Source organism: Agaricus bisporus (genome assembly GCF_000300575.1).
Source record: "Agaricus bisporus var. bisporus H97 unplaced genomic scaffold AGABI2scaffold_11, whole genome shotgun sequence".
NCBI lineage: Eukaryota > Fungi > Basidiomycota > Agaricomycetes > Agaricales > Agaricaceae > Agaricus > Agaricus bisporus.
In genome coordinates this window covers 1,128,360-1,150,246 of record NW_006267346.1, presented here as the reverse complement: position 1 = coordinate 1,150,246, position 21,887 = coordinate 1,128,360, and the positions used below count along the sequence as shown (strand labels likewise).

General features: G+C 46.5%; 5 protein-coding genes across 5 annotated transcripts; 1 reads left to right on the top strand and 4 right to left on the bottom strand.

Annotated features, from left to right (window-relative positions):
- Positions 1–271: 271 nt before the first annotated feature.
- On the bottom strand, positions 272–2,415 carry AGABI2DRAFT_121826 (hypothetical protein; the record flags this gene model as incomplete). The annotated part of the gene is made up of 11 exons (XM_006455847.1): positions 272–419; positions 480–536; positions 590–718; positions 781–981; positions 1,039–1,102; positions 1,161–1,190; positions 1,248–1,605; positions 1,669–1,705; positions 1,767–2,042; positions 2,114–2,222; positions 2,262–2,415. The coding sequence occupies 11 exons, from the start codon at positions 2,413–2,415 to the stop codon at positions 272–274; spliced, it is 1,563 nt and encodes a 520-aa protein (XP_006455910.1).
- Positions 2,416–3,958: 1,543 nt separating this feature from the next.
- AGABI2DRAFT_153664 (aminophospholipid-transporting P-type ATPase) lies at positions 3,959–8,112 on the bottom strand (the record flags this gene model as incomplete). Its single annotated transcript, XM_006455846.1, has 17 exons — positions 3,959–4,092; positions 4,149–4,228; positions 4,284–4,465; positions 4,518–4,867; positions 4,922–5,111; positions 5,168–5,256; positions 5,310–5,982; positions 6,032–6,144; positions 6,201–6,308; positions 6,363–6,523; positions 6,578–6,699; positions 6,753–6,902; positions 6,984–7,045; positions 7,098–7,520; positions 7,570–7,728; positions 7,779–7,817; positions 7,872–8,112. 17 exons carry the CDS (start codon positions 8,110–8,112, stop codon positions 3,959–3,961), a joined length of 3,276 nt encoding a protein of 1,091 aa, XP_006455909.1.
- Positions 8,113–8,470: 358 nt separating this feature from the next.
- AGABI2DRAFT_195217 (hypothetical protein) lies at positions 8,471–9,089 on the bottom strand. The gene has a single exon (XM_006455845.1). It carries the CDS (start codon positions 8,994–8,996, stop codon positions 8,661–8,663), a length of 336 nt encoding a protein of 111 aa, XP_006455908.1. The 5' UTR covers positions 8,997–9,089; the 3' UTR covers positions 8,471–8,660.
- A 4,726-nt stretch (positions 9,090–13,815) lies between these two features.
- AGABI2DRAFT_195216 (hypothetical protein) lies at positions 13,816–16,376 on the top strand. Its single transcript, XM_006455844.1, has 12 exons — positions 13,816–13,925; positions 13,976–14,172; positions 14,222–14,288; positions 14,342–14,452; positions 14,509–14,659; positions 14,710–14,829; positions 14,883–15,392; positions 15,447–15,597; positions 15,652–15,733; positions 15,789–15,877; positions 15,936–15,998; positions 16,053–16,376. The coding sequence occupies exons 1-12, from the start codon at positions 13,828–13,830 to the stop codon at positions 16,253–16,255; spliced, it is 1,842 nt and encodes a 613-aa protein (XP_006455907.1). The 5' UTR covers positions 13,816–13,827; the 3' UTR covers positions 16,256–16,376.
- Positions 16,377–18,303: 1,927 nt separating this feature from the next.
- Positions 18,304–21,041, bottom strand: AGABI2DRAFT_121822 (hypothetical protein; the record flags this gene model as incomplete). Its single annotated transcript, XM_006455843.1, has 2 exons — positions 18,304–20,347; positions 20,410–21,041. 2 exons carry the CDS (start codon positions 21,039–21,041, stop codon positions 18,304–18,306), a joined length of 2,676 nt encoding a protein of 891 aa, XP_006455906.1.
- Between the last annotated feature and the right edge of the window lie 846 nt (positions 21,042–21,887).

Sequence of the window (21,887 nt, the reverse complement as noted above, 5' to 3'; positions counted from 1 at the left end):
AAGACATCTAGTGGGGAAGATAAAAGTATGTGGCTCGTGAGTATATTAGGCATAACTTCCTCCTCAACAGGGTGCCCACTCACGCTAATCTCGACCATAGTTACGTCCATTCGTTTAAAGCACTCCATCATAATTCTAACTAGGCATACACAATCTTATCTAGCATGGTATAAAAAATACATCCAAATGTCCATGACTATAGCTACACGGACAAATGAGACAGGGAATAGAGGGGAATATAGGAAACACAATCAATAGCTATAGTCCGTCATCACAACTGACCGGCAGAATATTTGTCGTTAAGGCTCGTAACAAGTCGTATGATGACGTCGATCTGGGAGACAACCATATCCATGTCGAGTTTACTCCAACCACCGTCAGACATGGCTGCCCATAAATAGTCGGGCTGAGGGATGATTCTAACGAACAAGTCGCATAAGAAAAATTGAACAAAGTAGAAGGGGAATTGAAATGCGTACCCCACTGTCGGGAGATCTCCTTTGCGGCCCAAGTAACTACTCCCTCCGGCACCGTACCTGCAGACAAATAATTCAACTTATGAGATTCAGCAGCAGAACGATCGACCTACCATCTGTATTTAATCCCCCCCACCCTTTGGGGAGACACCATAGCCATCCTCAACCAATCAGGCGTCCCATCGAACGCATCAATGTACAAGTTGTGTAAAAGTTCTTGTTCCTCAGAGGGCTTGTCGCTCCTATCAGGTGCCCAAGAATGTGTAAGAAGTGACATCCAGGAGAGTGCAAAGGGGAGACATACACCATGGTCCACATGGGTTCAAGTCGTCCGGTAGGCTCATATACGGGCACACCATCTCGCCAAACGTCTTTCCATTCAATAGCTCCAAAGTGCTCACAGATAATCGCTGCTTTTGCTCTGTCTCTGATCTCGGGTCGTTGGTCCATCCATAACTTCTCATCCAGATGTCCTCCGGACATATGGCCAGTTGTCATCACAATACTGGGAGGAAAAATCAACATATTGGACCCAGGCATCCGGATCTCAAAAGCCACATACTCAAGACTGATGTTGAGAGGGTTCTTTGCGAAGTATTCAGCCAACGTGAGTAAGAGAAGGGGACCTGCAGAATAGATAAATTCAATCTTCTTAATATAGAACAGGCTATTGTGAATACACACCATTTTCTTCGATGATAGAAGGTCCGTCACCTGAACAAATCGATAGTTTTAAGAATAAGGGGCGGAAAGATGACATCGTATACTCACTATGAGTATACAAGAGTAAGGACTCGTCCCGACCAGCCAGTCCCGGCAAGTAACCTATTACGGTCTTGGTGGGAGCCTCATAGCTAGGTGCATCCAATACGATGGTCGCTGTCTTCACCTCACCATTACTCACCATCTTTCGGATGAGCTCTCCTGTCGAGTTACCCACATACAGAGATGGAACATTGTAAAGATTGCCATTGCCTGGTGCTCCGGCGTTGGGCAAGAATTGGAGCGCAGCGTTCTCGTCAGACGTATGGACCCAAGAAGATATCATACCCTTCACTCCTAAATCGGCAAGCTTGTCGAATTTCAGCTTCTTCTCCGATTGCCAGTGGGGATTCGAAAGATTGCCAAGCTAATGAATAAAAAATCAACATAAACGCCAGATGCCCATGAGAAGATCAAAATCTATGCGTACCTCGGGAATATCTTCCGGTAGTATATTGCGCGAAGTCCTATAATGTCAAAGTTTATATAATTAATCCGTCTCGATTGAAAAAGGGCGCATATACTCACCCAAGCACATGATATCCGGGCAAAGAATAATTTCGCGTCGGACTAGGGTTGTCGAAGAATATGATGCTTCCTCCCTCAGGAAGGTTCTCCAGATCCAGCGTACTCGTATTGGCTCTCTCGATTGCACTCAAACCGTACGTTCCCGCGTCATGTATCGGTGCCGTGACACCGGCCAAACCGCTATCACCGCTATATGGCCAAAAGCCCGTTGTCGGAACTGATATATTTGTTCCGTTCGTAAGTTGAAGATTCAGCGACCACCATCGAGGATCCCATCTAGCAGAATAGACACGAAAGCGACAGGTTCTCAGTCAGATGAAGAAATATGGAAATTCGATGAGACCGACCGGTTCAGGGTATAGTCCAGCGTTTCTGTTTTCAACCCAGCGAGATCCATGCTCCCAGTAACGAGGTCAAGGAGAACGTTTTGATTGTCGTTGCCGGCTGGTATATCACCTTCGATTTTGCGCATATATCAAAGAATAAATTGCGTACTCCATCTAGGTCCACGTAAATTTGTCTGGAAAAGCCTATCCCGCAGAGTCTGTCGTTGCTGCTGATCTAGTCCAAGTAAAGACGAGCCGAGAACAGGATGCGATAAGGATGCGATGATGGTGTTGATGAGTAGTAGATGCGATACAGCGAGCATTGCTGCGAAGAAAAAAGGCACGCGGGGAAACCTAGAGTAGCACAAGGGAAAGCGATGGCGATGAGAAGATATACGCCAGACGATGGGAGGGGGAAACAGGCTTCAGTCCGGGAGTTGAATGCATATTAATACCACTACTAAGTCTCGGTCAGCCTCATAATTACTTGAAAAGTCCTTTCAGTCTAGTCTACCTCCTGAATGAGCTCCACCAAGAACGCGGGCTGAGATCATTTCCACCGCATATCGTCCTCGGAACCCTGGAAATTCAAGCGTCACCAGATGAGGATCTTCGGGGCGACTTGCCTCATTGTGGATCACAAACAGCCTCTCAGTCCAGACACCATTGCGATATTTCCTATATATAGTCTAGTGGACAACGTTCCGGTTCCTTTAAAATAGATCTCCTGTCCAACAATCTCGACATACAGATGCTTGCGTGAGACTTACAGTTTATTTTATAACAAGCCGCATACACGGCGAGCTTCCAGAATTCCATGCATATTGCATCGTGACCACAGAGGGAAGAGTTGAACACACGCGCTTGATCAGCAGGGAATTAATTAGGGATCAGAGGACCCTGAAGTAACGCCACAGTGTATATAATGATATCATATGTGGATCACAAACCAAGATAACCACTGATAACCATCGGCCATATATATTTGATGATCAGGCAGAGAAAATTCAAAAGTGAACTAAAACCAATGTAATCAGCTCTGTTGAACAAGCTGCACGGAACTTGACGAGACGATCATAATCGCAGCCTCCCTGGTACAAGCCGGTCATCGGTCACTGGAAGAAGACGTCGTGTACGAATCGTCTTATGCCATGGCTAGGGTTGATTGTACCAGTTGTCATCCACTGTAACACCTTTATCCAGCAAAGCGTACACGGATGGCATCATACATTTCGCCAGTCATGGAACAATCTGTAAAGCAGGGCTTTTGGTCCTGAAAAGACAGTAGAGCACTAGGAAACTTTGAGATCGAAGATGGAACACATTTCGCCGTCATCGCCGAATGCGAGAACTTTCGACTACCTTTGGCTATCCATACCGGATCTTATACGTATGCTAGCGTTTAACTGATCATCCACCACCTTTAAAAAAACGCTCTAACCCAAAAAAGTACTTCATGCATGATTGATCTGCCGCAAACGCCAATATATCCGAGAACTTCGACCCAGAACTTGTTTAGAGTTTCGCCAGAAGCACCGAATACAAACGCGGATTGGGTGAGGTCTGGTCGAGACGGTGCCTATGTGTTAACTCCCAAATATCCGACTCTATATTGGGCATGTACCTGTCTTTGAGCTTCTCGAATTAAGAAAGATGGAGGATATATCTGTTCATGGTTGATGAACAAAATCGTCGTCTTCAGCATGTTGTAATCATTTCTTCTCCAATCAAAACCAAAATGTCAATCTCATTCTCCGTCCCGATAAATGCGTATATATCGATCTAGTGAATAGCAGAAAAACTAGATCCTACCAAAAAAGAAATGAATTAAAGTACACCTCTCCCTGTCCAAAAACAAAAACCATATTATAACAACTTGCTAGAGGCCGATGGCTTGACTTTATTCCGTATTAGTTTAAAGATCCATAATGGCAATGCACTGATCGCCACAATTACAGCGACTTTCCACGCGAAGGGTATCGTAACCACAAACGAAAGATCTAACACATGCATGATCAGCGTAGGGAAAGGAAATCCATTCAATATAAGGACTGACCAAAGTATTCGGGAAGGAAGGCTATGCTGACAGCATACACCAGGAGTGTCATCACCTCCGAAATAACCATGTAAAGATGCCTAGCGCATTCACAATCAAATAAGCCATTCAATATTTCGGAGGAAGCGGACATACCATGTAGTAATTTCCAGCGCCACCATGATCAGTTCATTGAGAACCAGCGCCGTGAAGGAAATCGACACAATATGCAAAAACTCGTTCTCAAACAGCACGAGTGATACGATCATGATTGCAGCTCCTTGATATAAACTGATCATCAACCACTGAAAGAACGTCTTATACGACAACGATCGTCCCTATAATATCATGAGTGAGGATACCCTATTACCCACAACATCGAGCACTCACCTTGGTCAACTCCTTATACAATTCCGGATACAACAATGCCAAATCCTCATTCACATCCCTGTCCAGCACGAGCGAAAACACAGGCGCCATCGTATATACTGTCGCATACCCAACCATCAACCATCCCTGATATAACGCAATCGGCGCAAAATAGAAAATAGCAGAAAACACTGCTTGCATGATTGATATAATCAACCCACGGTGAATAACGAATTGAGCCAGTTTTGCGGAACGCCGATAAGAGTTACGTCCGTGCCAGAGAAGCAGTTTGGTAAGAAAGCTGAATTGATTGACCGAAAAGTCCGCTGCGAGTGATGCTTGCTTGCCTTCTTTGCCGACGATACCAACACCTACAGAGATGTAAATAGATAAATTTGATGATTCGGGGAAAAAGGATGACGTACCGACGTCGGCGGCCTGAATCATACTAACATCATTACCACCATCTCCTATACAACAAACCCGCTTTTTCGTATGATGACGAATGAGCCTCGTTACATCAGCTTTCTGGGTTGGTGAACAACGACATGCGACGACGGCCGATAGTTTCGTTGCTATCTCGATAAACTCGTTCTTGAACAAGTTCAAACAAAGCTGATATCGATGATTAGACTTATGATCCCGGTGATCAATAGAATGGCGGGACATACCTGCAGCGAATCTCCATCAATTACCAGACAACAATCCAATTTCGACTGTAAGAATTCGAGCTCATCTCTAGCTTGATCTGCAGTTTTTACTTTACCCAAATCAGCCTCAACATCATGTATAGGAGCACACAAAAGGACTCACGCTTGGCCACTTCATGAATATACTGATTCCTCGCCACCAACTTTGTCGAAATCGCAATACATCTCGCAGTTTCAATTTTATCCCCCGTCAACATCCAAATCTTCACTCCAGCATTCCTCAACAACTCTAAAGTTCCCTTCACATCCTCTTGCAGCTTGTCTTCCACACCCGTTAACCCCACCAACTCCAAATCGTGTTCCAAAATCTCAGCAACAACTGCTGCCATAGCTTCGTTTCTCCCTTCAAGTTGTATACTGGCCTCATGATGTCTCTTCGCAAATTCACTATACGTCGCACCACCCAATCTCTTCTTCGCCATGACTAAAGTTCTCAAACCCTCGCGGGCCATATTAGCTGTTTCTTCTTCTAACCAATCATTCCTTTGTACAATTTTCGTCATGACTACATCTGCGCCTTTTTGTAGGAACGTGACCTCGCCAGTCGTTGTTTCACGAACTACGATACCCATACGTTTGGATTCAGATGTGAATGGGAAGATGTCAAGAATATCATAGGACAATTTGGAACCAGAGGGAGTTTGTAGTTCCATTCGGGTACGATCGCGGAAGACCAATGTCAGACCGACGGAGGAAGTCCAATTGACGATAGCCACCTCGTCTGGAGAAGATGCTTGATACGTTACTGAACCGTCGTCATTGGTAACCGGTGTCACCTGAGAGCAAAGATGTTAAGTAGAGAGGAGAAATTGGAATTGATCATACATTGTGGCATAGAGCAAGGCCAAGAACGACATCTTTCGTTCGCGATGACATATCCCGGCGTCCACGAGCCGCTAGCTGCATTCCAGTCGCCATAGATCCTTGCCGTAGATGTGCTGTTAATAGCGAGGAATTAAGCATCTTCTAGACTAACTCCAAGCCAAATGCTTACGATTCTCGCCAGGTGCTCCAAATGCAAGGGCTAGCTGATGGGCGACTTCATCCATTGAGTCGGCACCATACGACATCGTGCCCATGTGTAGCTTGCGCATCTCCATTTCTGCAGCATGAACGTTCTTTAACCACTACGACTTCTAGTAAGTACAGCACGCACCATTCTGAGTCAATGTACCTGTCTTATCAGTCAACAAGTAGGTTATCCGCCCCAACTCCTCTGGCAATGTACTCGTTCGTACAATGGTACCCGGTATCTGGGGATCATTCATGATATGCTGAGCATACACGGTTTTGCCCATATCTAGGTTGACGCGAAGACTACACAGAGGGCACATCAACAAGAAAATACGCGAAATGCCTATACATACTCACCTGATAGGAATGATCGAAGAAAAAAGAATCAAGAAACGAAATACGTAGATGTACCATAACCCTCGAAATCCATTCAACCCAACAAGGACAAGAGATAAAGCAAAAGTCACGGCACATAGTATCTACCACTACGGTGAGTTGCATGCAGCAAATTTTAAACAAGTTTTGCACGAACCTTTGCTAGTTTATTGATTTCTAGATCCAACAACCCAACCTTTGTTTCCGGATGACTTGTGTTCATGACCGCCCTCGTATCAGGACCCGTATAGATAACAAACCCAACTGCAGATCCCGCAGCAAGAACTGTATTCGACCACAAGACGTTCTCCGCCGTTAATGGTGCGATCGAAGACGGCATGGAGCGAAGCGGTACACCATCACTCTCACTCCCGTCGAGAGTTGATGCCAACGGTTTGTTGAGTGTGAATGTACCGACAAATGTGTGAATGTCCTTAATGGGTGCGTCGGCTTTCAGAAACAATGTTTAGTGTACAGTGGCAGACTAGTGGAGAACACCGACCATAGATTTCTGCGTCGAGTTTGACAAGATCAGCTTCCTGCATTTTCTGCGTCTCCGGAACCGCGACTCTTAGCTTCCAATCTGTCTCCCCATCTAGCTGATCTGTTCTTATGAAGCATGTTCCACTTGACTCTGACGTGTGTAGCAAGACCATGTCGGCCGGTACCCTCTGGTTCTTCTCTAGATGTACCAAGTCGCCCACACGGATTGACGATGATGGTGCCGAGCGCGTGTTTACGTGTCGACTCAGATACGCTTCTTCGGGTGTTGCGTCAGTACCAGAGGGCTGACGCTGGAGGAGCAAATATCGTTGAGAATTGGCCTCTTTGTCTCGGAGAAATCGTTTGTAGTCGTCATACGCTTCCTTGCCCAACGTTACACCGAGCACGAAAGCGAGAGGGGCGATATACGTGATGATGAAACCTAAAATTCATGATGAACACACGTCAAGTCGGAAGGGCGAATAACGAACCGATTTTGAGGGCTGGAATGAATTGTGACAGCGCCACCAGGAGGAAATAAAGGTTGAAGAAAAACTTGAATTGTTCATATAATACGAGTGGAAGGAATGTAAATGCGTTGTATTTCTGATTTTTTACAATATTCGCCGTATAGCGAGATTGTAATTTCTCTGATGGTGGGTTTTTAAGATCATTATAGGCATGCGAACAAGGTACCTACCAGGAGGGCCAAAGGGTATCGTCCTGGATTTGTCTTTGTCTTTACCAGAGAAATTACTTCTGAATGACGGTGTAGGAGAATGAGACTATAGACAGAATCTGACCTCAGAATCAACCACTATAAAATGTCGAAGGAGAAAAAGCACCTTGGGTAGCGAGGGAGTCTGTTCTTCTATTTCAGCATCGTCTTCCGAAATATATGATCCCCCAAGCAACCTCTCCTCCTCCTCCGGGTCATCGACGTATCTACTTTTGCCCTTCCTCCTCATGTTCCCATTCCTTATTGTGTTATTGGTCGTAACGGCAGCCTTGGTAATCCCCATGGTCGTCGGCATATCGGCTTGGTCGTCGAAATTGCCAGAGACAGGGGTTGGTGGCTTGTCAACGTCTGCCTCGTCGTTAGTAAGTGGAATATAATTTGACCGCGTCCTATTTCTTCGAAATGAGCGTAAAGGGATATCCGTCATGTACCTGGGGTTTTCAGGTGCACGTCCTGAACCAGAAGCAGAGCTTGTGCTCAATGTACTTGGCTCTAGCAGTCGCTTTAGGACACGTTACAAGAGGACTGCGCAGAATCGACGCGGAGGGAGACGATCAGATGCTGGGCATGTCAGCAGCACTGACGACACAGTGGCTTGTTTGGCTCTATTGATTTCGGAGGATGCTGCAACCCCGTTCCGGGATAATTATGAGCAAACGGAACCGATTTTTGGATATTGGTAAGTTATTTAAAAATTACTACAGCTTTGTGTGAATATATCTAAGCGTGCCGAAAAGAATATGGCTAACTTTAAGTAACCTATTACATGACGTCCAGGGATAACAGGGATAACATATACTTGTCAATGATTCAAATCAAGAGAACACTTCGATACAAAAATAATCATTTCTTTGATCCCAAACTCGGAGCGTTACCCGCAAAACCATGCGAGCTGGAAAGATCCCCCAACGCGGCTTCGAAATTTTTATGGGACTGTGAAGCCCAATACGCAGCTTGCCCCTGCCACTGCACTGCATTATTACTAGGTTGGCTCGACGCTCGGGATTGTCGGGAAGAAGTGTTTGGTGTGGTAGCAGACGTTGTGGAAACAGGGGGCATAGATCCACCAAATCCAAGCGAGGAGGAAAGCTTTCCAAAAGCTTTTTGATAGTCTTTCTTCGACGAGGGTGACTGCTTGGAAGGAAGAAGCGAGGCAGTAGACGTGGATGCGGAGTTCATAGTGAATTTAGTTAAGCGACGTATAGATATGAGTGCGATGCGTCTGAGCTATGTGTGTATGAAGAGCGAGTCGGAAATGCGACGAAGTTAAAAAGGCGATTTTGTTGGTGAAAGTATCTGCCATCTGGGCTTCCTTTATACCCTTTCGAATGGCAGAAAGACATGAGTCACAATCGCAGTACAGCTTGAAGGCTCCGAACAACTCGCGAGATTCGTGGGCGCAACAATTGGCAAATCGGTTAGCAAATCGGTTGACTCCTGGTTGACTCATATCCACGGCTGTGCATCAAGAAAAGGTATTTGAAACATTAACCCGAGCCTATATCGAGCCTGAGGCATGATAAACCAACAAAATCGCAACTGCTTGACTTGATGAAGTGTTATGTGTTGTTATGGAGAGGTCCCAGCCTTTGTATTCCCAAAAGCTGATGTTGACAAGAAAAAATCGCCAGGCGGTCAAAACAATTTAAGTCAGCGGAAGCTCGGATCCGGCCTGCGAAGTGCTTCCAAAATCGGTTGAAATCATTCATGAGACAGAACTTCGGCGATGTCAAATCACGAATCGAGTCATATTGGAACGCGAATACGATTTTTCCAGATTCGAGGTCAGACGCCGACCAGACACTGACCAGACTAGCTGACCTATGCCGATGCCCGATGTCCGACACACAGGGACATGTGAACTGCGGGTTCACCGGGTCAGGTACAGCAGGGTACAGCCTGAGGCTGGTACAGGTGTCTGAGATATCATCACCGCGGCAGTGGGAGAACACCAAACCCCTGATCGTGAATACTTTCGTATACTACTCTCACCGTAAGTATCGTCCTTCTCCTCCTTCATGATCCTCAACGCAAAACTCTGTTGATCAATTCTCGCAAGGACATCTCACTCTTGCTTCCGACTCGGACTCGCCAACTTCGTGAGTTGACTGCTGTTGTGAATTTAGCTGGGGAAAGATAACCTAGTGTACAATTTCTCGCTGACTATAACCCCAAACGAGGACTCTAGAAGTTAATTCTGGGCAATATGCCGCATATGCCTAACGAAGCTCACTGTCGATACATACACGGCGTAGCTTCTTCGATTTTCCCTGCTTGTACTGGCTATTGATCACTCTGACTGCAGAGCCTCTGCTCTTATGGTGATTATCAAGAATTGATTTAAAGCCAAGTTCCAACCGAGTCCTTAGTATGAAGTTAGTACGCCCCAAAAGGAGTCGACTGAAAGTTTGAGTCGGAACGGCCAAGCCTGCTATTTCAATTCAATGTGAGTTCGATGGGCTTAACGAAACTTCCCGTAAGAAAGAGCTGCACTGCTGACTGGCCATGGTACTGGTATTCGCTAGGCTATTCTTTCATCAATCCGCCACCTTTTCACCACTGGGATATACAAGAAGCCTTTTCGGTGCTGTCTTCCGTTGTATAATTCACTGATGATAACTCGCGCTGTTCCTCAAGCTTTCTTTGCATATCGTTATCTACCTGGGCCCTCATGTGCCCCTGACCTTTTTACGAGGCCTGACCATCGACGAAAAGGCCAATCGATGCATTCACCCCCTCTTTCAAGGTCATCCCAGCGACTCACGCTGCAATTCGAATCCGCGGTTTTCGGAGCCAGTCGAGGCCCCTGTTTATCAAGTTCCCTACAACAAAAATACTTTGATGTCTCATAATACTCGAACGTTGTTACCATTACTATTTATGAAAATAATTCAAGCCGATCGTGATCTGCGACTTTGCTACTAACTGCCTGAGGCGCATTATAGGGAAGCGTCTCTAATATCAGACGTTCTGCACCCTCTCTCTTGGTGCCCTTGTTTTCAATCTTGTCACCTTTCGTTGTCAGAGGCTTAAATACATACAGCCCACGAAAAAGTGCCTTCAAATTTACTCTCGTATAAACGCCTTGACATAATTTGAAGAACCTCCTTCGCTCTTCGCACCCCCATGAAGCCTCTCCTGGACTTAAGATATAGGCCCTTCACAACTCCTTTGCTCCTTTTGTAAGTATAATCATAATCGCTCAGCAGTTACTTTGATCTAAATGCATGACGTCGCTCAAGGAAACTTATTCCGGAGCTGCATAGTTATCATTTCGCTCGGACCGCCAACCTAGTTTGAATACTCACCTACTATAGCCTAGCCCACACTTATAAGCGCGATGATACACTGGATTGCGGATATTTCAATGACGGTATGATTACCATCAGGTCCCTTGACACTGCCTAACAAGGCCAGATCCGAAGTTAGAGCAAATAACCCTGTCTGGCAGGTCTCCGAGGCGGCCGAGCCCAGACTCTGGCTTTTGCGATATTTTTCGCAAGATCCAACAAGGTGTTTGAGGCAAGATATAGAGAGCATGTCTGACTGTAAGTTTCCTGTAGCCGACAAGAATACTTAGTCACCAGTCTGCCATCTCTGGAAATAAGGAGAAGAGCAATGTTCTGGGGTTGAACTAGGACGGACGTTTTGCAGGTCGCGGTTCCATTGACTCTCACTGGATGCTTTTGGCAAATCGAGTCAAAATGAGCCGGCAATTGACCAGGCAAAAGGGTAAAATTCGATGGATCTGGCCCATAACCGTAACAAATCTTGAAACGACGCAGCCGAAATTCCTTTCCTTACTCTGAATTCGATTTTATCTTACACGTATTACTCTGTTGCTCAGTGGGGACAACAGCCCTCCAAACTTGAATGATTACTCTAATCGTCTTCACTCTCAGAACTTTACCAAATACTAAGGATCATGATGGAGTTCATCCCTTGAGATCTGGGTCGACGATGTTATTCGTGTATCTGACACTTGTGTATGTGGCAATGATACGCCCCGTGGGCGTGAAAGCACTGGTGGAAACGAAGTTGGGCGTGTCAATGCCGAAAGCGAATTGCTAAGAGCGCCAGGAGGATGGTTGTCCACACAAAGAACTTGAACCCTCGCCAAAAGTTGTTCCTAATGTTGGTCTGGCGCAATACTTGCGGGCGTAGATCGCAATGAGGTTCCAGCTCGTTAATCTAACTCAGAAGAGCGTGCACCTCGGAACGACGTTGTCGCGCCGGAAGTAAACACGACCGTCACTGTGTACAAAAATTGACACCGTATACCGTGCTACCCTGTGATTCAGGTGCTCTCATAAGTGGCTACAACGGCGAAAGAATGGTTCCGCCCAGCGGCGGACGTGCTTCACGGGCATTTCTGAATTTGCTCCGAACAATGCGATTTGGAGAAGCACCATGATAGGCTTCTTCAATCGGCAAGTTAGGTAGCATAGTTCCGAACGCCGAGAGCTTCAACTAGCTGCATATTTTACTTGAAGCTGGGTCGAAGGGACCACAATGCCGTCCAATAAGCGTGTGTCATTGTATTTTGAATCAACGCGAATAATATGCCCCTATGTTTCCGCTCTCTCAACGCTTGACGAAGTTCACTTCTTGATCCTCATTTTACGTGTGGTGCAGCGTTCAACTACATATCAAATCAGAAGTATGTTTCAGAAATTTCGCCTAAGTATGAGTTGTTGATGAGTTCGAGTGCTCACTGATCATAAACTCTCAAGTTGCTACGACCCTGGAATGGTCGCGTGGGTGTTTGTATGTGCCCATCTTTCGGCCATGCTGCGACTACTTGACTCGTTGGCAGGATGTGCCAGATTATCCTGATAGGATTTTAGGCCTTTAGGCTTTGAGATCCTCTTCCAAGTCCGAAAATCCCCTTTCCTCCATGCCGTGTTCTGCCGTTTCACATGTGCCTCAGCTGGCACAAAAAGTTTGAACGGAACAACTCTGATTCGCCTCGAAAAAGATTGTGCTCGTTCGCAAGAGCCTGGACTTCCTCGCGTGGCGTACTTGCTGGTGCCTTCCAGAGATCCAGACTGAATCAGAATCCATAATCTCGTTCTTTCTATGTTCATGATCCAGTCGTTTGTCACCAGAGAAATACTTAGAGAGCTAAGAAGGTCTGTAAGCCGCAGTAGTCTCATCGACGTTGCGTCACGAGCAGCTGAGTCTGGCCACATTTTCCCGATTTCTCCACATGTTCCGGAGATACACTGTGGCTTGATTTCGCATTGAATATTATGTATTGTCCTCAGAGCTCACTCAGCCAAGCCAAGCCAGCCATAGTGGAGCCCAATGTATTAAGTATTTTCTGGGTATTTCGGATTTCCAGGCTGTTGCAAACTCCAGCCGAGCAGGTCGGCGATCAAAGACAGGTAAGCTCTACGCTGATCAATGTAATTTGGACCCTCTGAACGAAATCTTACCAAAGGCAACGCCGCTCCAATGTATTCCGACAAGCAAGGTTCTCGATAGCGATTCCCCCCGGCGACAGAGGTGCAGCTGAACTTGAACGAAGTGCGCGGCGTAACTAGGCTTCTTTCTTCACTGGTCGTGCTATTGGACTTATCCCAATTCACGCCTGAGGCTCTGACAAATGCCGGTCAAATCATGCTTCCGACTCCAGATTATGTGTAGGATCATGAGTTTTGTAATATTTGTATTCATGTTCTATTCACTCTCCGAATCTCCACAAACACGAGGTGTGTTTGATGTACGCTATATTTAGATTTAGATCAAGATGTAGATCTCACACCTGAGCTCGTTTAACTCCTAACCAATCTCCACCGCATAAGCACTTTGCCCACATGGCTCCGTGCATCTGGTAACTATGTACCTTGTATGACATGATGCGAGAAAGTAAACCCGATAAGTAAGGACGATGGCATTGGGAACATGACCCTTACATACGATAGCACATTTCTCAGGCTATGCCGAGAGGGTTACTATTTAATGCCACTGGTCGAATCCATTTAGCCCCGACATCCTCCCTCTATCCATGATGTCGAGCGTCTCTTCTAGAGATAAAAAAGAATCCCAAGACCACGATGTGGAGTTGCAGCCGCGTCTGGAACTTGCCAATAATGTGCAAGCAAGGTGAGTAATATTATGTCCCTGCTTGAGCCTGCCTGACCTCCTTACGATAGGATTCAGAACCCTTTGTATGGGATTCCTCGAGAAAAGCTTTTGCAGCAAGTCGATGACTTCACCCGCGAGTACGGTTTTGAAGATAGGTCAGAGCTCTTCCGGAAGGCGGCGATCCTAGCTCAAAGTCCGAAAAAATTTGAGGAAATGCCGGAGCTGACGGAAGACGAAAAAGAAGCCATTCGCAGAGAAACAACTCGTAAGTGCCAGACTACGTCTCTAGTACTCCCCCTAAAACTTGCATCTAGATCGATGGAGTCAACCTCGCGCACTATATATGACTGTATTCATTTGTAGTTTGGCCGCAGCCGTGCAGTGAGTTTCACACATTTTAAGGATGGTTGTGAAATTAATCTTCCCGTTTCTAGAGGTTGGGATCAGGAAGGATCCAACGGCGCCAACTTGAGTTTCCCTGAGGAGTTTGGTTTGACAAGCCAGGGCGATTTGGGTGACTGGATCGTCGGTATCATCAACGCAGGGTACGAAATTTACACTGTACATATTGGAACTGAAGATTAAGCTCTTAATTTCTCAGACCCTATATGGCATCTGCTATCATAGGATGTTGGCTCGGTGATCCGCTGAATTATTACCTGGGACGCAGAGGGACGCTTTTTTGGTGTGGTATCTTCTGTACCATCAGTGTCATTGGTTCTGGGTTGGCCCAAACATGGCCACAACTTTTTGTGCGTGTTCTGAATTCTGTTCGCTGAAGCTATCTCTCAGATAAAATTAGGTTTGCCGTCTTTTACTTGGCCTGGGTATGGGTCCTAAAGCGACTACTGCTCCAGTGTTTGCTGCAGAAAACGTCCCTGCCAACGTCCGTGGAGGCCTTGTAATGTCATGGCAGTTGTGGGTAAGTGCCATTACTATGGGGATCCAGCGGTAGATTCTGACCACTTTCACAAGACTGCTTTTGGTATCTTGTTGGGTGTAACCGCGAACTTGATCCTATATCAAGTCGGTCCTATCGCTTGGCGTCTTCAATTAGGTTCGGCTTTTATCCCCGCCGTTCCGTTGACTATCGGAGTCTGGTTCTGTCCCGAGTCGCCCCGATGGTACATGAAGAAAAATCGATATCAAGACGCATTCAAATCTTTCCTCCGACTACGAAACACCGAACTTCAGGCTGCGAAAGATCTGTTTTATGTTCACAGGCAACTCATTGAAGAACGCTCTGCGCTCAAAGGATCAACCTACCTTGGACGGTTCTTTGATCTTTTTACAGTCCCCAGACTGAGGCGAGCTACACTGGCGAGTTGGGTTGTCATGATTGCTCAGCAGATGTGCGGTATCAACATTATCGCATTTTATTCCTCAACTATCTTCAAAGAATCTGGGTTCTCGGAACGAGACGCACTGCTAGCGTCCTTTGGCTTCGGCTTGGTCAACTGGTTATTCGCCTTCCCTGCCGTATTTGTAAGTCTATGTTTTGAGCTGTTGCAAAGCATTTAATGACTGAGAGACATTCAGACTATCGACACCTTCGGACGCCGTAACTTACTTCTCTTCACATTCCCCAATATGGCTTGGACCCTTCTTGCGGCAGGTTTCTGCTTCCTCATCAGGACTGGTTCTCCAGCCAAGGTTCCTCTTGTTTCCCTCTTTATCTTTCTCTTTGCGGGTACGCTCTTCCTATCATCCATCGTGTAACGAGTCTCACACTAGTTTATCTCAGCCTTTTACTCTCCTGGAGAAGGTCCTGTCCCCTTTGCCTACTCTGCGGAGGTGTTCCCGCTCACGCACCGTGAAATGGGCATGTAAGTTTCTCGGTCTCTGGTATATCCGATTTACAATACTAATTCTGAAATATAGGGGCTGGGCAGTTGCGACTAACTTGTTCTGGGCTTCTGTTCTTGGCATTACATTCCCTCGTATGCTGAGAGCTCTTACCCCAACAGGAGGTAGATGTTTCCACACAAACGCCGATATCAAAAATTCTGATAACACTGATTTGTCTAGCATTCGCGTTCTACGCTGGCCTTAATGTTTTGGCTTTTGTCATGATCTTATTCTTATTGCCAGGTAAAGCCATTCGACGTTTTCCAAATCATTCATTCTTCTTACATCATCATGCAGAAACAAAACAACGTACATTGGAAGAACTCGACTATGTGTTCGCCGTGCCAATGCGCAAACACGTTTCCTACCAGTTGACGGAATTCATTCCCTACTGGATTCGTCGATACGTATTCTGGAATAAGAATGTGGAGCTTAGGCCTTTGTACAACTTCGACGAAGTTGAGTCGATCACCGTGTTCGAAAAGGGTGCTGGCCATTAAGGCTGTTGATGACGGATCCCTTTATATCATTTGCTTACGACTAATTGATCTTACGAGGTCGAGTGTAAATCGGCGCCACTATGATTCTCTTTTGTGATAATATATTTAATGAATTTTGCACTGAGAAATGTTGGTGATGGGAACGACCAGGAAAATTGAAACGTCGACACCTGCCAAGGACTAAATGGTAATTTTGACAATGACATCGGCAGCAGGATCGTGCGTTCAGAATCCTAGGCGGGTAAAACTTCTTCCTTCGGTAGAATCAATCCGGCTCGTATAGATCTATGGTGCGACTCGCCAACTCAAGTCATGTATACCCCAAAAAGCCCCAGCCCTAGGAAAGCCCGAGAGGATGACCCGTGTTTCACCCAACGCCGAGCTATCTGCTATTCATAGTACGTAATATGTATCACTCTAATGCGAATCGCCAAGCGGGGAGAGAACGTCCAGAAGCAATAAGTTTATCTTTTGTGGGAGAGTTCTTCAACGTTCATCTCCAATTTATGTGCCTGGCGGAGAAGCAGCTACCCAAAATGAGGGACCTGGGGCGCGGTTCTGCAGTGGCGTACATAGTAGAACCACGTGGACGCGCGTTACCTCAGCCGGTGGCGGGGGAGGTGGGGAATTTCTTGTGGGGCCCCCGCCTAATTTTAAAAAGACCCGATGCAGAGGTGCTCAGACTGGAATCATCCATTCGTTGAATTTATTTGTAAGTTATTCAAAGATTGATGTTCTTCGTGTATCAAACTATCAGCCCTTCAAGTTGCAATTTGCGTGTCTGTAATAAGGTTATCCTCGCGGAGCAGACCTATCAGGGTCTAGACCTCTGCATTTCGACCGTTGTCCCACCCAATGACGCAAAAGCAAGGGGTGTACAAAGATCGAGGAAAAGAACATTTTTTCTTCACGAATTCTTGCGCCTATCAACGTTTCGACCACAAAGTAACATGACCCTGGCTACCCGCCAGTGGCGGAACAAGCCCGTCACAACGAGAATATATACGCTGGTGCTCCACCCAAGGCTCCACCACTCCTTGTCCCTATAGGTTGTATTGACTACTCCACATGCTATTTCAAAAATTTGAGTTAGTATATATCACAGCTGATTACGACCCGACAGATAGGAACCTGAGAGCGAGATTGCAAGATTGATATTACGGGCGGACAGGGTATCGACAGGGTATCACGCAAATCAATGACCGTTTAGTACACGCTTCATCGATCCTCAGGCCTCAACGTTAACGGCTCCTCTTCATTCCAGTTCCGACCACCGGCAATTTTTTCCTCTTATCTCCTTCAATTTTGACTTCAATGAACTCGTTCCAAATTTTCTTCTATTCCAATAGGCAGGTGGAACCTGCAGGAATGGATCGGCGCCATTAGCAAACGATGCGCGCGCGATCTGCATTATAAGATGGGCCGACGTCATGTTTTTGAACTCTTTCCATTTGGTAAAAAAAATTTTTTTTTAAGAACAACTGTGCATTCCTCGGCCACGGCACTTGTCCCTTTTGTTTTTTTCTACATATAGAAAATTGTTTCCTGAACCATTACCGGTGGACAAAAATCATTTCTCTGGCTTAATGACTCATGATCACGCAACACTACAATGAGCAATAAATGTGAAAGAAAAACACGAAGAGAGCGAAGAAAAGCAAATGAGAAAGAAACATTGCCATGTTGCTGCAAAGTTTGTGATGGAGTCAATCCTATGCGAAATATGGAATACAAAAAAAAAGGTATGCGCCAAAACTTTTGTTGTCAGAAGAACGAAAAAAAATCGAAAATCAAGTCAACATCAACGGTTTAGTAGTAAAAACCTAACGTGCAAGGGGAGGGCTGGGGGAAGTGGTATTGATAAATTACGACTTAATAACGACTTGCATGCATAAATTGAATCTCTGATGATAGGAATGCATCTATCGTTTTTCTCTGAAGAAAAAAAAGGAAATAACGAAAACAATTCCAATAACAAAACCCATCTCCCTCCAACCTCTCTGAATAACTCCACACTCCACCTATAACTTCTCCCCTGCGCGTCGATCTCATACACCAGAATGAGGTGATCCAGGAGTATTATGATTATGATTATGAGCATTCATAAACGGAATATTACCACTCCCTCCCCCACTCCCAAAAAACGCATTCACACCATGCCAATCCGGAGTAGCAGCAGGAGTATTCCCCCCAGGCGCCGTATTACCCCACAAAGACGCTCCGGCACCACCAGGCGCACCAGAACCAGGATGAGAACCAGGAGGAGGAGGAGCATGTGAAGGACCAGGATGGCCTATCGGGTGTGGCATCGAACTCCCATTATGATTACGTTGATTATGATTATGCGTATGTGTGTGGTTATTACCTCCAGGAGGTCCAATAGGCGGCGGCGCAGGTCCACCTCCAGGTCGCGTTCCCGGTGCGGCTGAAAACCCTGGAGGTCCCCACGGCGTTGATCGTAAACCATCACCTACAGCACCACGAGGACTCGAAGATCCCCAAGGTGGTTGTCCAATCATACCAGCACCACCAGCACTTCCCCCACCACCCATACCACCCATACCTCCTCCCAAACCCAAACCCGTCACACCAATCCCAATAGGCGCCGTCCCCGTAGGTCTACGAGAAGCAGGAACAACCTCATCATCATCCGCAGCCAAGGCAGACGATCCCAAAACACCTTTCGGACTCGGCGACCTCTTCGCAGGCGAATTAGATCTCGGACTCGAGTTATCAACGTTGCCTCCAGCCGTAGTAGCAGATCCTGTAGGTCGAGCAATAGGTGCAATCGGTCGAGAAATGGGTCCAAGGTTAGTCAGCAATGTCATAGGTCCTGCTGAACTCGGCCCTGGCAAATCAGAAAGTGTATGCACACTTCGTCTTCCCGATCCAGGTGCCAAAGACGACGACGGACCCGCCCCAGGTGTCGTCGGTGACCCAGAAGAAGTCGCCAAAGGAGTTTTAGGTTTCGTTGGAGGACCAATCGGAGACGGAGCTCCCGAGGACAACCCTACAGGTACACCACGTTGATATCCTGGAACCTCAAACGGAGCGTTGAAGTTTCGAGGAAGCGCAGAAGGTTGTAGAGGTTGCTGCATCCCAGTAGCACCGCCATAAGGAAAATGAAGAGACGCAGGCGCAAAGTTGTTCATCCGAGGCGACAACGGCATCATTCCACCAGGACCAGGTTGTCCTTGACCATACATCATGCCCGACGTCGGTGGAGGGGGAATATGAGTAGTGATAGGTGTAGGGGGGTGCGATCCACCCATGGAAATCTGAGGCCCTCGAGACGAACCAGCCTGCGGGGGTATCTGAGGAGGAGCAGGAGCACGATTGGGGTTGACGAGAACATTAGGAGAAGACATAGAAGACGAGAGCGGGGGAGGTTTGGTATTAACATAACCTTTCTTCGTAGGTGTATTGGCATTGCTATTCATACCACTCGAACTATTGTTCGGCGAACGCTGCAACCCAGCCGGAGACGACCCGGAAGCCACCAGACCATTACTGGGCTTCACAGGTGAGGTTGAGGATACAGTGTACGTGTGACGCTTCCCCGACGAAGGACCAGCATTATGTTGTTGCTGAGCAACTGCAGCCTTCTGTTGCGCCGCAAGCTTCTCCCTCGCCTCCCTCTCCTCCTTTTCCTTCTGCGCCTTCTTTTCTCTCTCAACACGCTCCCTCTCTTCCCTCTCAACCCTTTCCTTCTCCCTCTTCTCCTTCTCAACTTTCTCTCTTTCCTCCCTCTCTTTCGCTAATCGCGCCTCTTTCTCTTCCCTAACTTTCCGTTCCTTTTCCTCCCGTTCTCTCCTCTCAGCTTTGATCTTTTCCTCTTTTTCCTTTCGCTTTCGCTCACGTTCAGCTTCACGTTCACGTTCCTCTTGTAAACGTTTCCGCTTCTCTTCCTCTTTACGTGCTCGTTCCTCCTCTGCAGCTTTACGCAGCGCCTCCCGTTTCGCGCGCTCTTCCTCCCTCCTCTTCTTAGTCTCCTCCTCAATAGCAGCTTGTCGAGCTCTAACAGCAGCCTCCTCCGCAGCCTTCTCAGCCAACTTGGCCGCTTTCTCTTCCTCCTTCGCAAGCTTTTGTTGACTGTCACACACCATCCAAATCAGAATCATACAAAAAACAAGAAAACAAAAATCGAAACTCACCGTTTCTTATCCTTCTTCCTCTGATTCGCAGATTGTTTCTTTTGCTCTCGTTCTTTCGTCAACTTATCCTCATCCTCCAACTCTCTCAAAAGCTGCAACTGTCTCTCCTGTGCCACTTTCTCTCTATACGCCTGCAACACCCTCTGTTCAAACATCCTCGCCGCAAATATCGAAAACATCCTCTTCCCTTCCTCCATCTTCTGTTCCTCCGTCATAATCTGTATAAAAGCCACCATAATCCGAAGCAAATTAAACGGAGTCCCATCGGTATATCGATATTCAAGTGCAGGTTCACAAGGTAACATCAACATAGGATTATTCGCAGGTGTCCAAGAAGGAATCAGAGTCGTTAAAAAAAGCGCATCGAGATCCGTATAGTTGTATTTGAAGAGTACGGGAATTTCGGATGGCAATGTGTGAGAAAGGATGTATGGAGGATAGAATGAATGCATGCAACCAGAAGTTGAAGCCGTTGAGGATCCGAAAGCAGCCGATTTGTAGATTTCAATAAAATAGGTATGACAGGTCATGAATGTTTTTCCAAGAAGGTTGGCATTGACGGTGGCATTGATGTTCGGGAAGTAGAAACAGGATAGGAGCGGGAAGCGGGAAGGATGTTGTACACGGCCCATTGAAAGTCGTGTTATGAGGATCGACGAATGGTGAAATGAATCAAAAGAAGTAAGTCAGCAACCAACGTTCTTTATCCGAAATATCGAGACCAAAGTGTAAAGGAAAGATTGAAAAGGGCAAAAGTACGTTGCATTTGGGTCAGCCACTTCCCAAACGTATGACAAGCCCGACATTTCCCAATATAGGCATGCATATAAGGGGAAAACGCGTGCATGCCTACACATCGACGGCAAAGAAAAGAAGGAGATTAAGAAGAAGAAAACACCACCCACCTCTTCGTCTTCATCCTCCTCATCATCTTCATCCTCACTTCCACCATCCACATCGTCATCGTCACCAACATCGCTCCCATCTTCACCATCATCCTCACTGTCATCCTCACTATCGTCTTCCACATCTGCAGCAGCTTCCTCTTCTCGCTGCATTCGTCTTTCTGCTAGCTCCTCCATCATCTCCAGAAACTTCTGGCCATCATTCTTCAACAGATCATCCGCTACAGTCAGGATATTACCCGGACCTATAAGATAACGGCATGACAAAACACCGTATATGGCAATTTTTTTGGGTTTACGCAATTAAGCAAGAAGATCAAAAACCACCGAAAATAAAGATTTCATGTTTCATGAGGTTTTTCCAAAGGACATTACTGAGAAGAAAATGAACTCACCGCTGACGGCTAGGCTTGTCAGATTGAAACCATCCCGTTTTACACCATTCATTCCTCTTCTTGCCTTCCCTACGACACTCCGCCTACCTGCAGGAGTCTGACGAGCCGTCTTGCCTCGTCCATTCAGTACTCCTCTATCATCATCAAGATCATCATCCTCTTCTCCTCCTCTCCTCTC

Excerpts from the sequence above, each read along its gene's own strand:
- AGABI2DRAFT_195217 (XM_006455845.1), bottom strand. The coding sequence starts at position 8,996 with ATGAACTCCGCATCCACGTCTACTGCCTCGCTTCTTCCTTCCAAGCAG.
- AGABI2DRAFT_195216 (XM_006455844.1), top strand. The coding sequence starts at position 13,828 with ATGATGTCGAGCGTCTCTTCTAGAGATAAAAAAGAATCCCAAGACCAC. Across the intron at positions 15,393-15,446 it reads TCGCCTTCCCTGCCGTATTT|ACTATCGACACCTTCGGACG; the intron begins GTAAGTCTATGT and ends AGAGACATTCAG. Across the intron at positions 15,734-15,788 it reads ACGCACCGTGAAATGGGCAT|GGGCTGGGCAGTTGCGACTA; the intron begins GTAAGTTTCTCG and ends TCTGAAATATAG.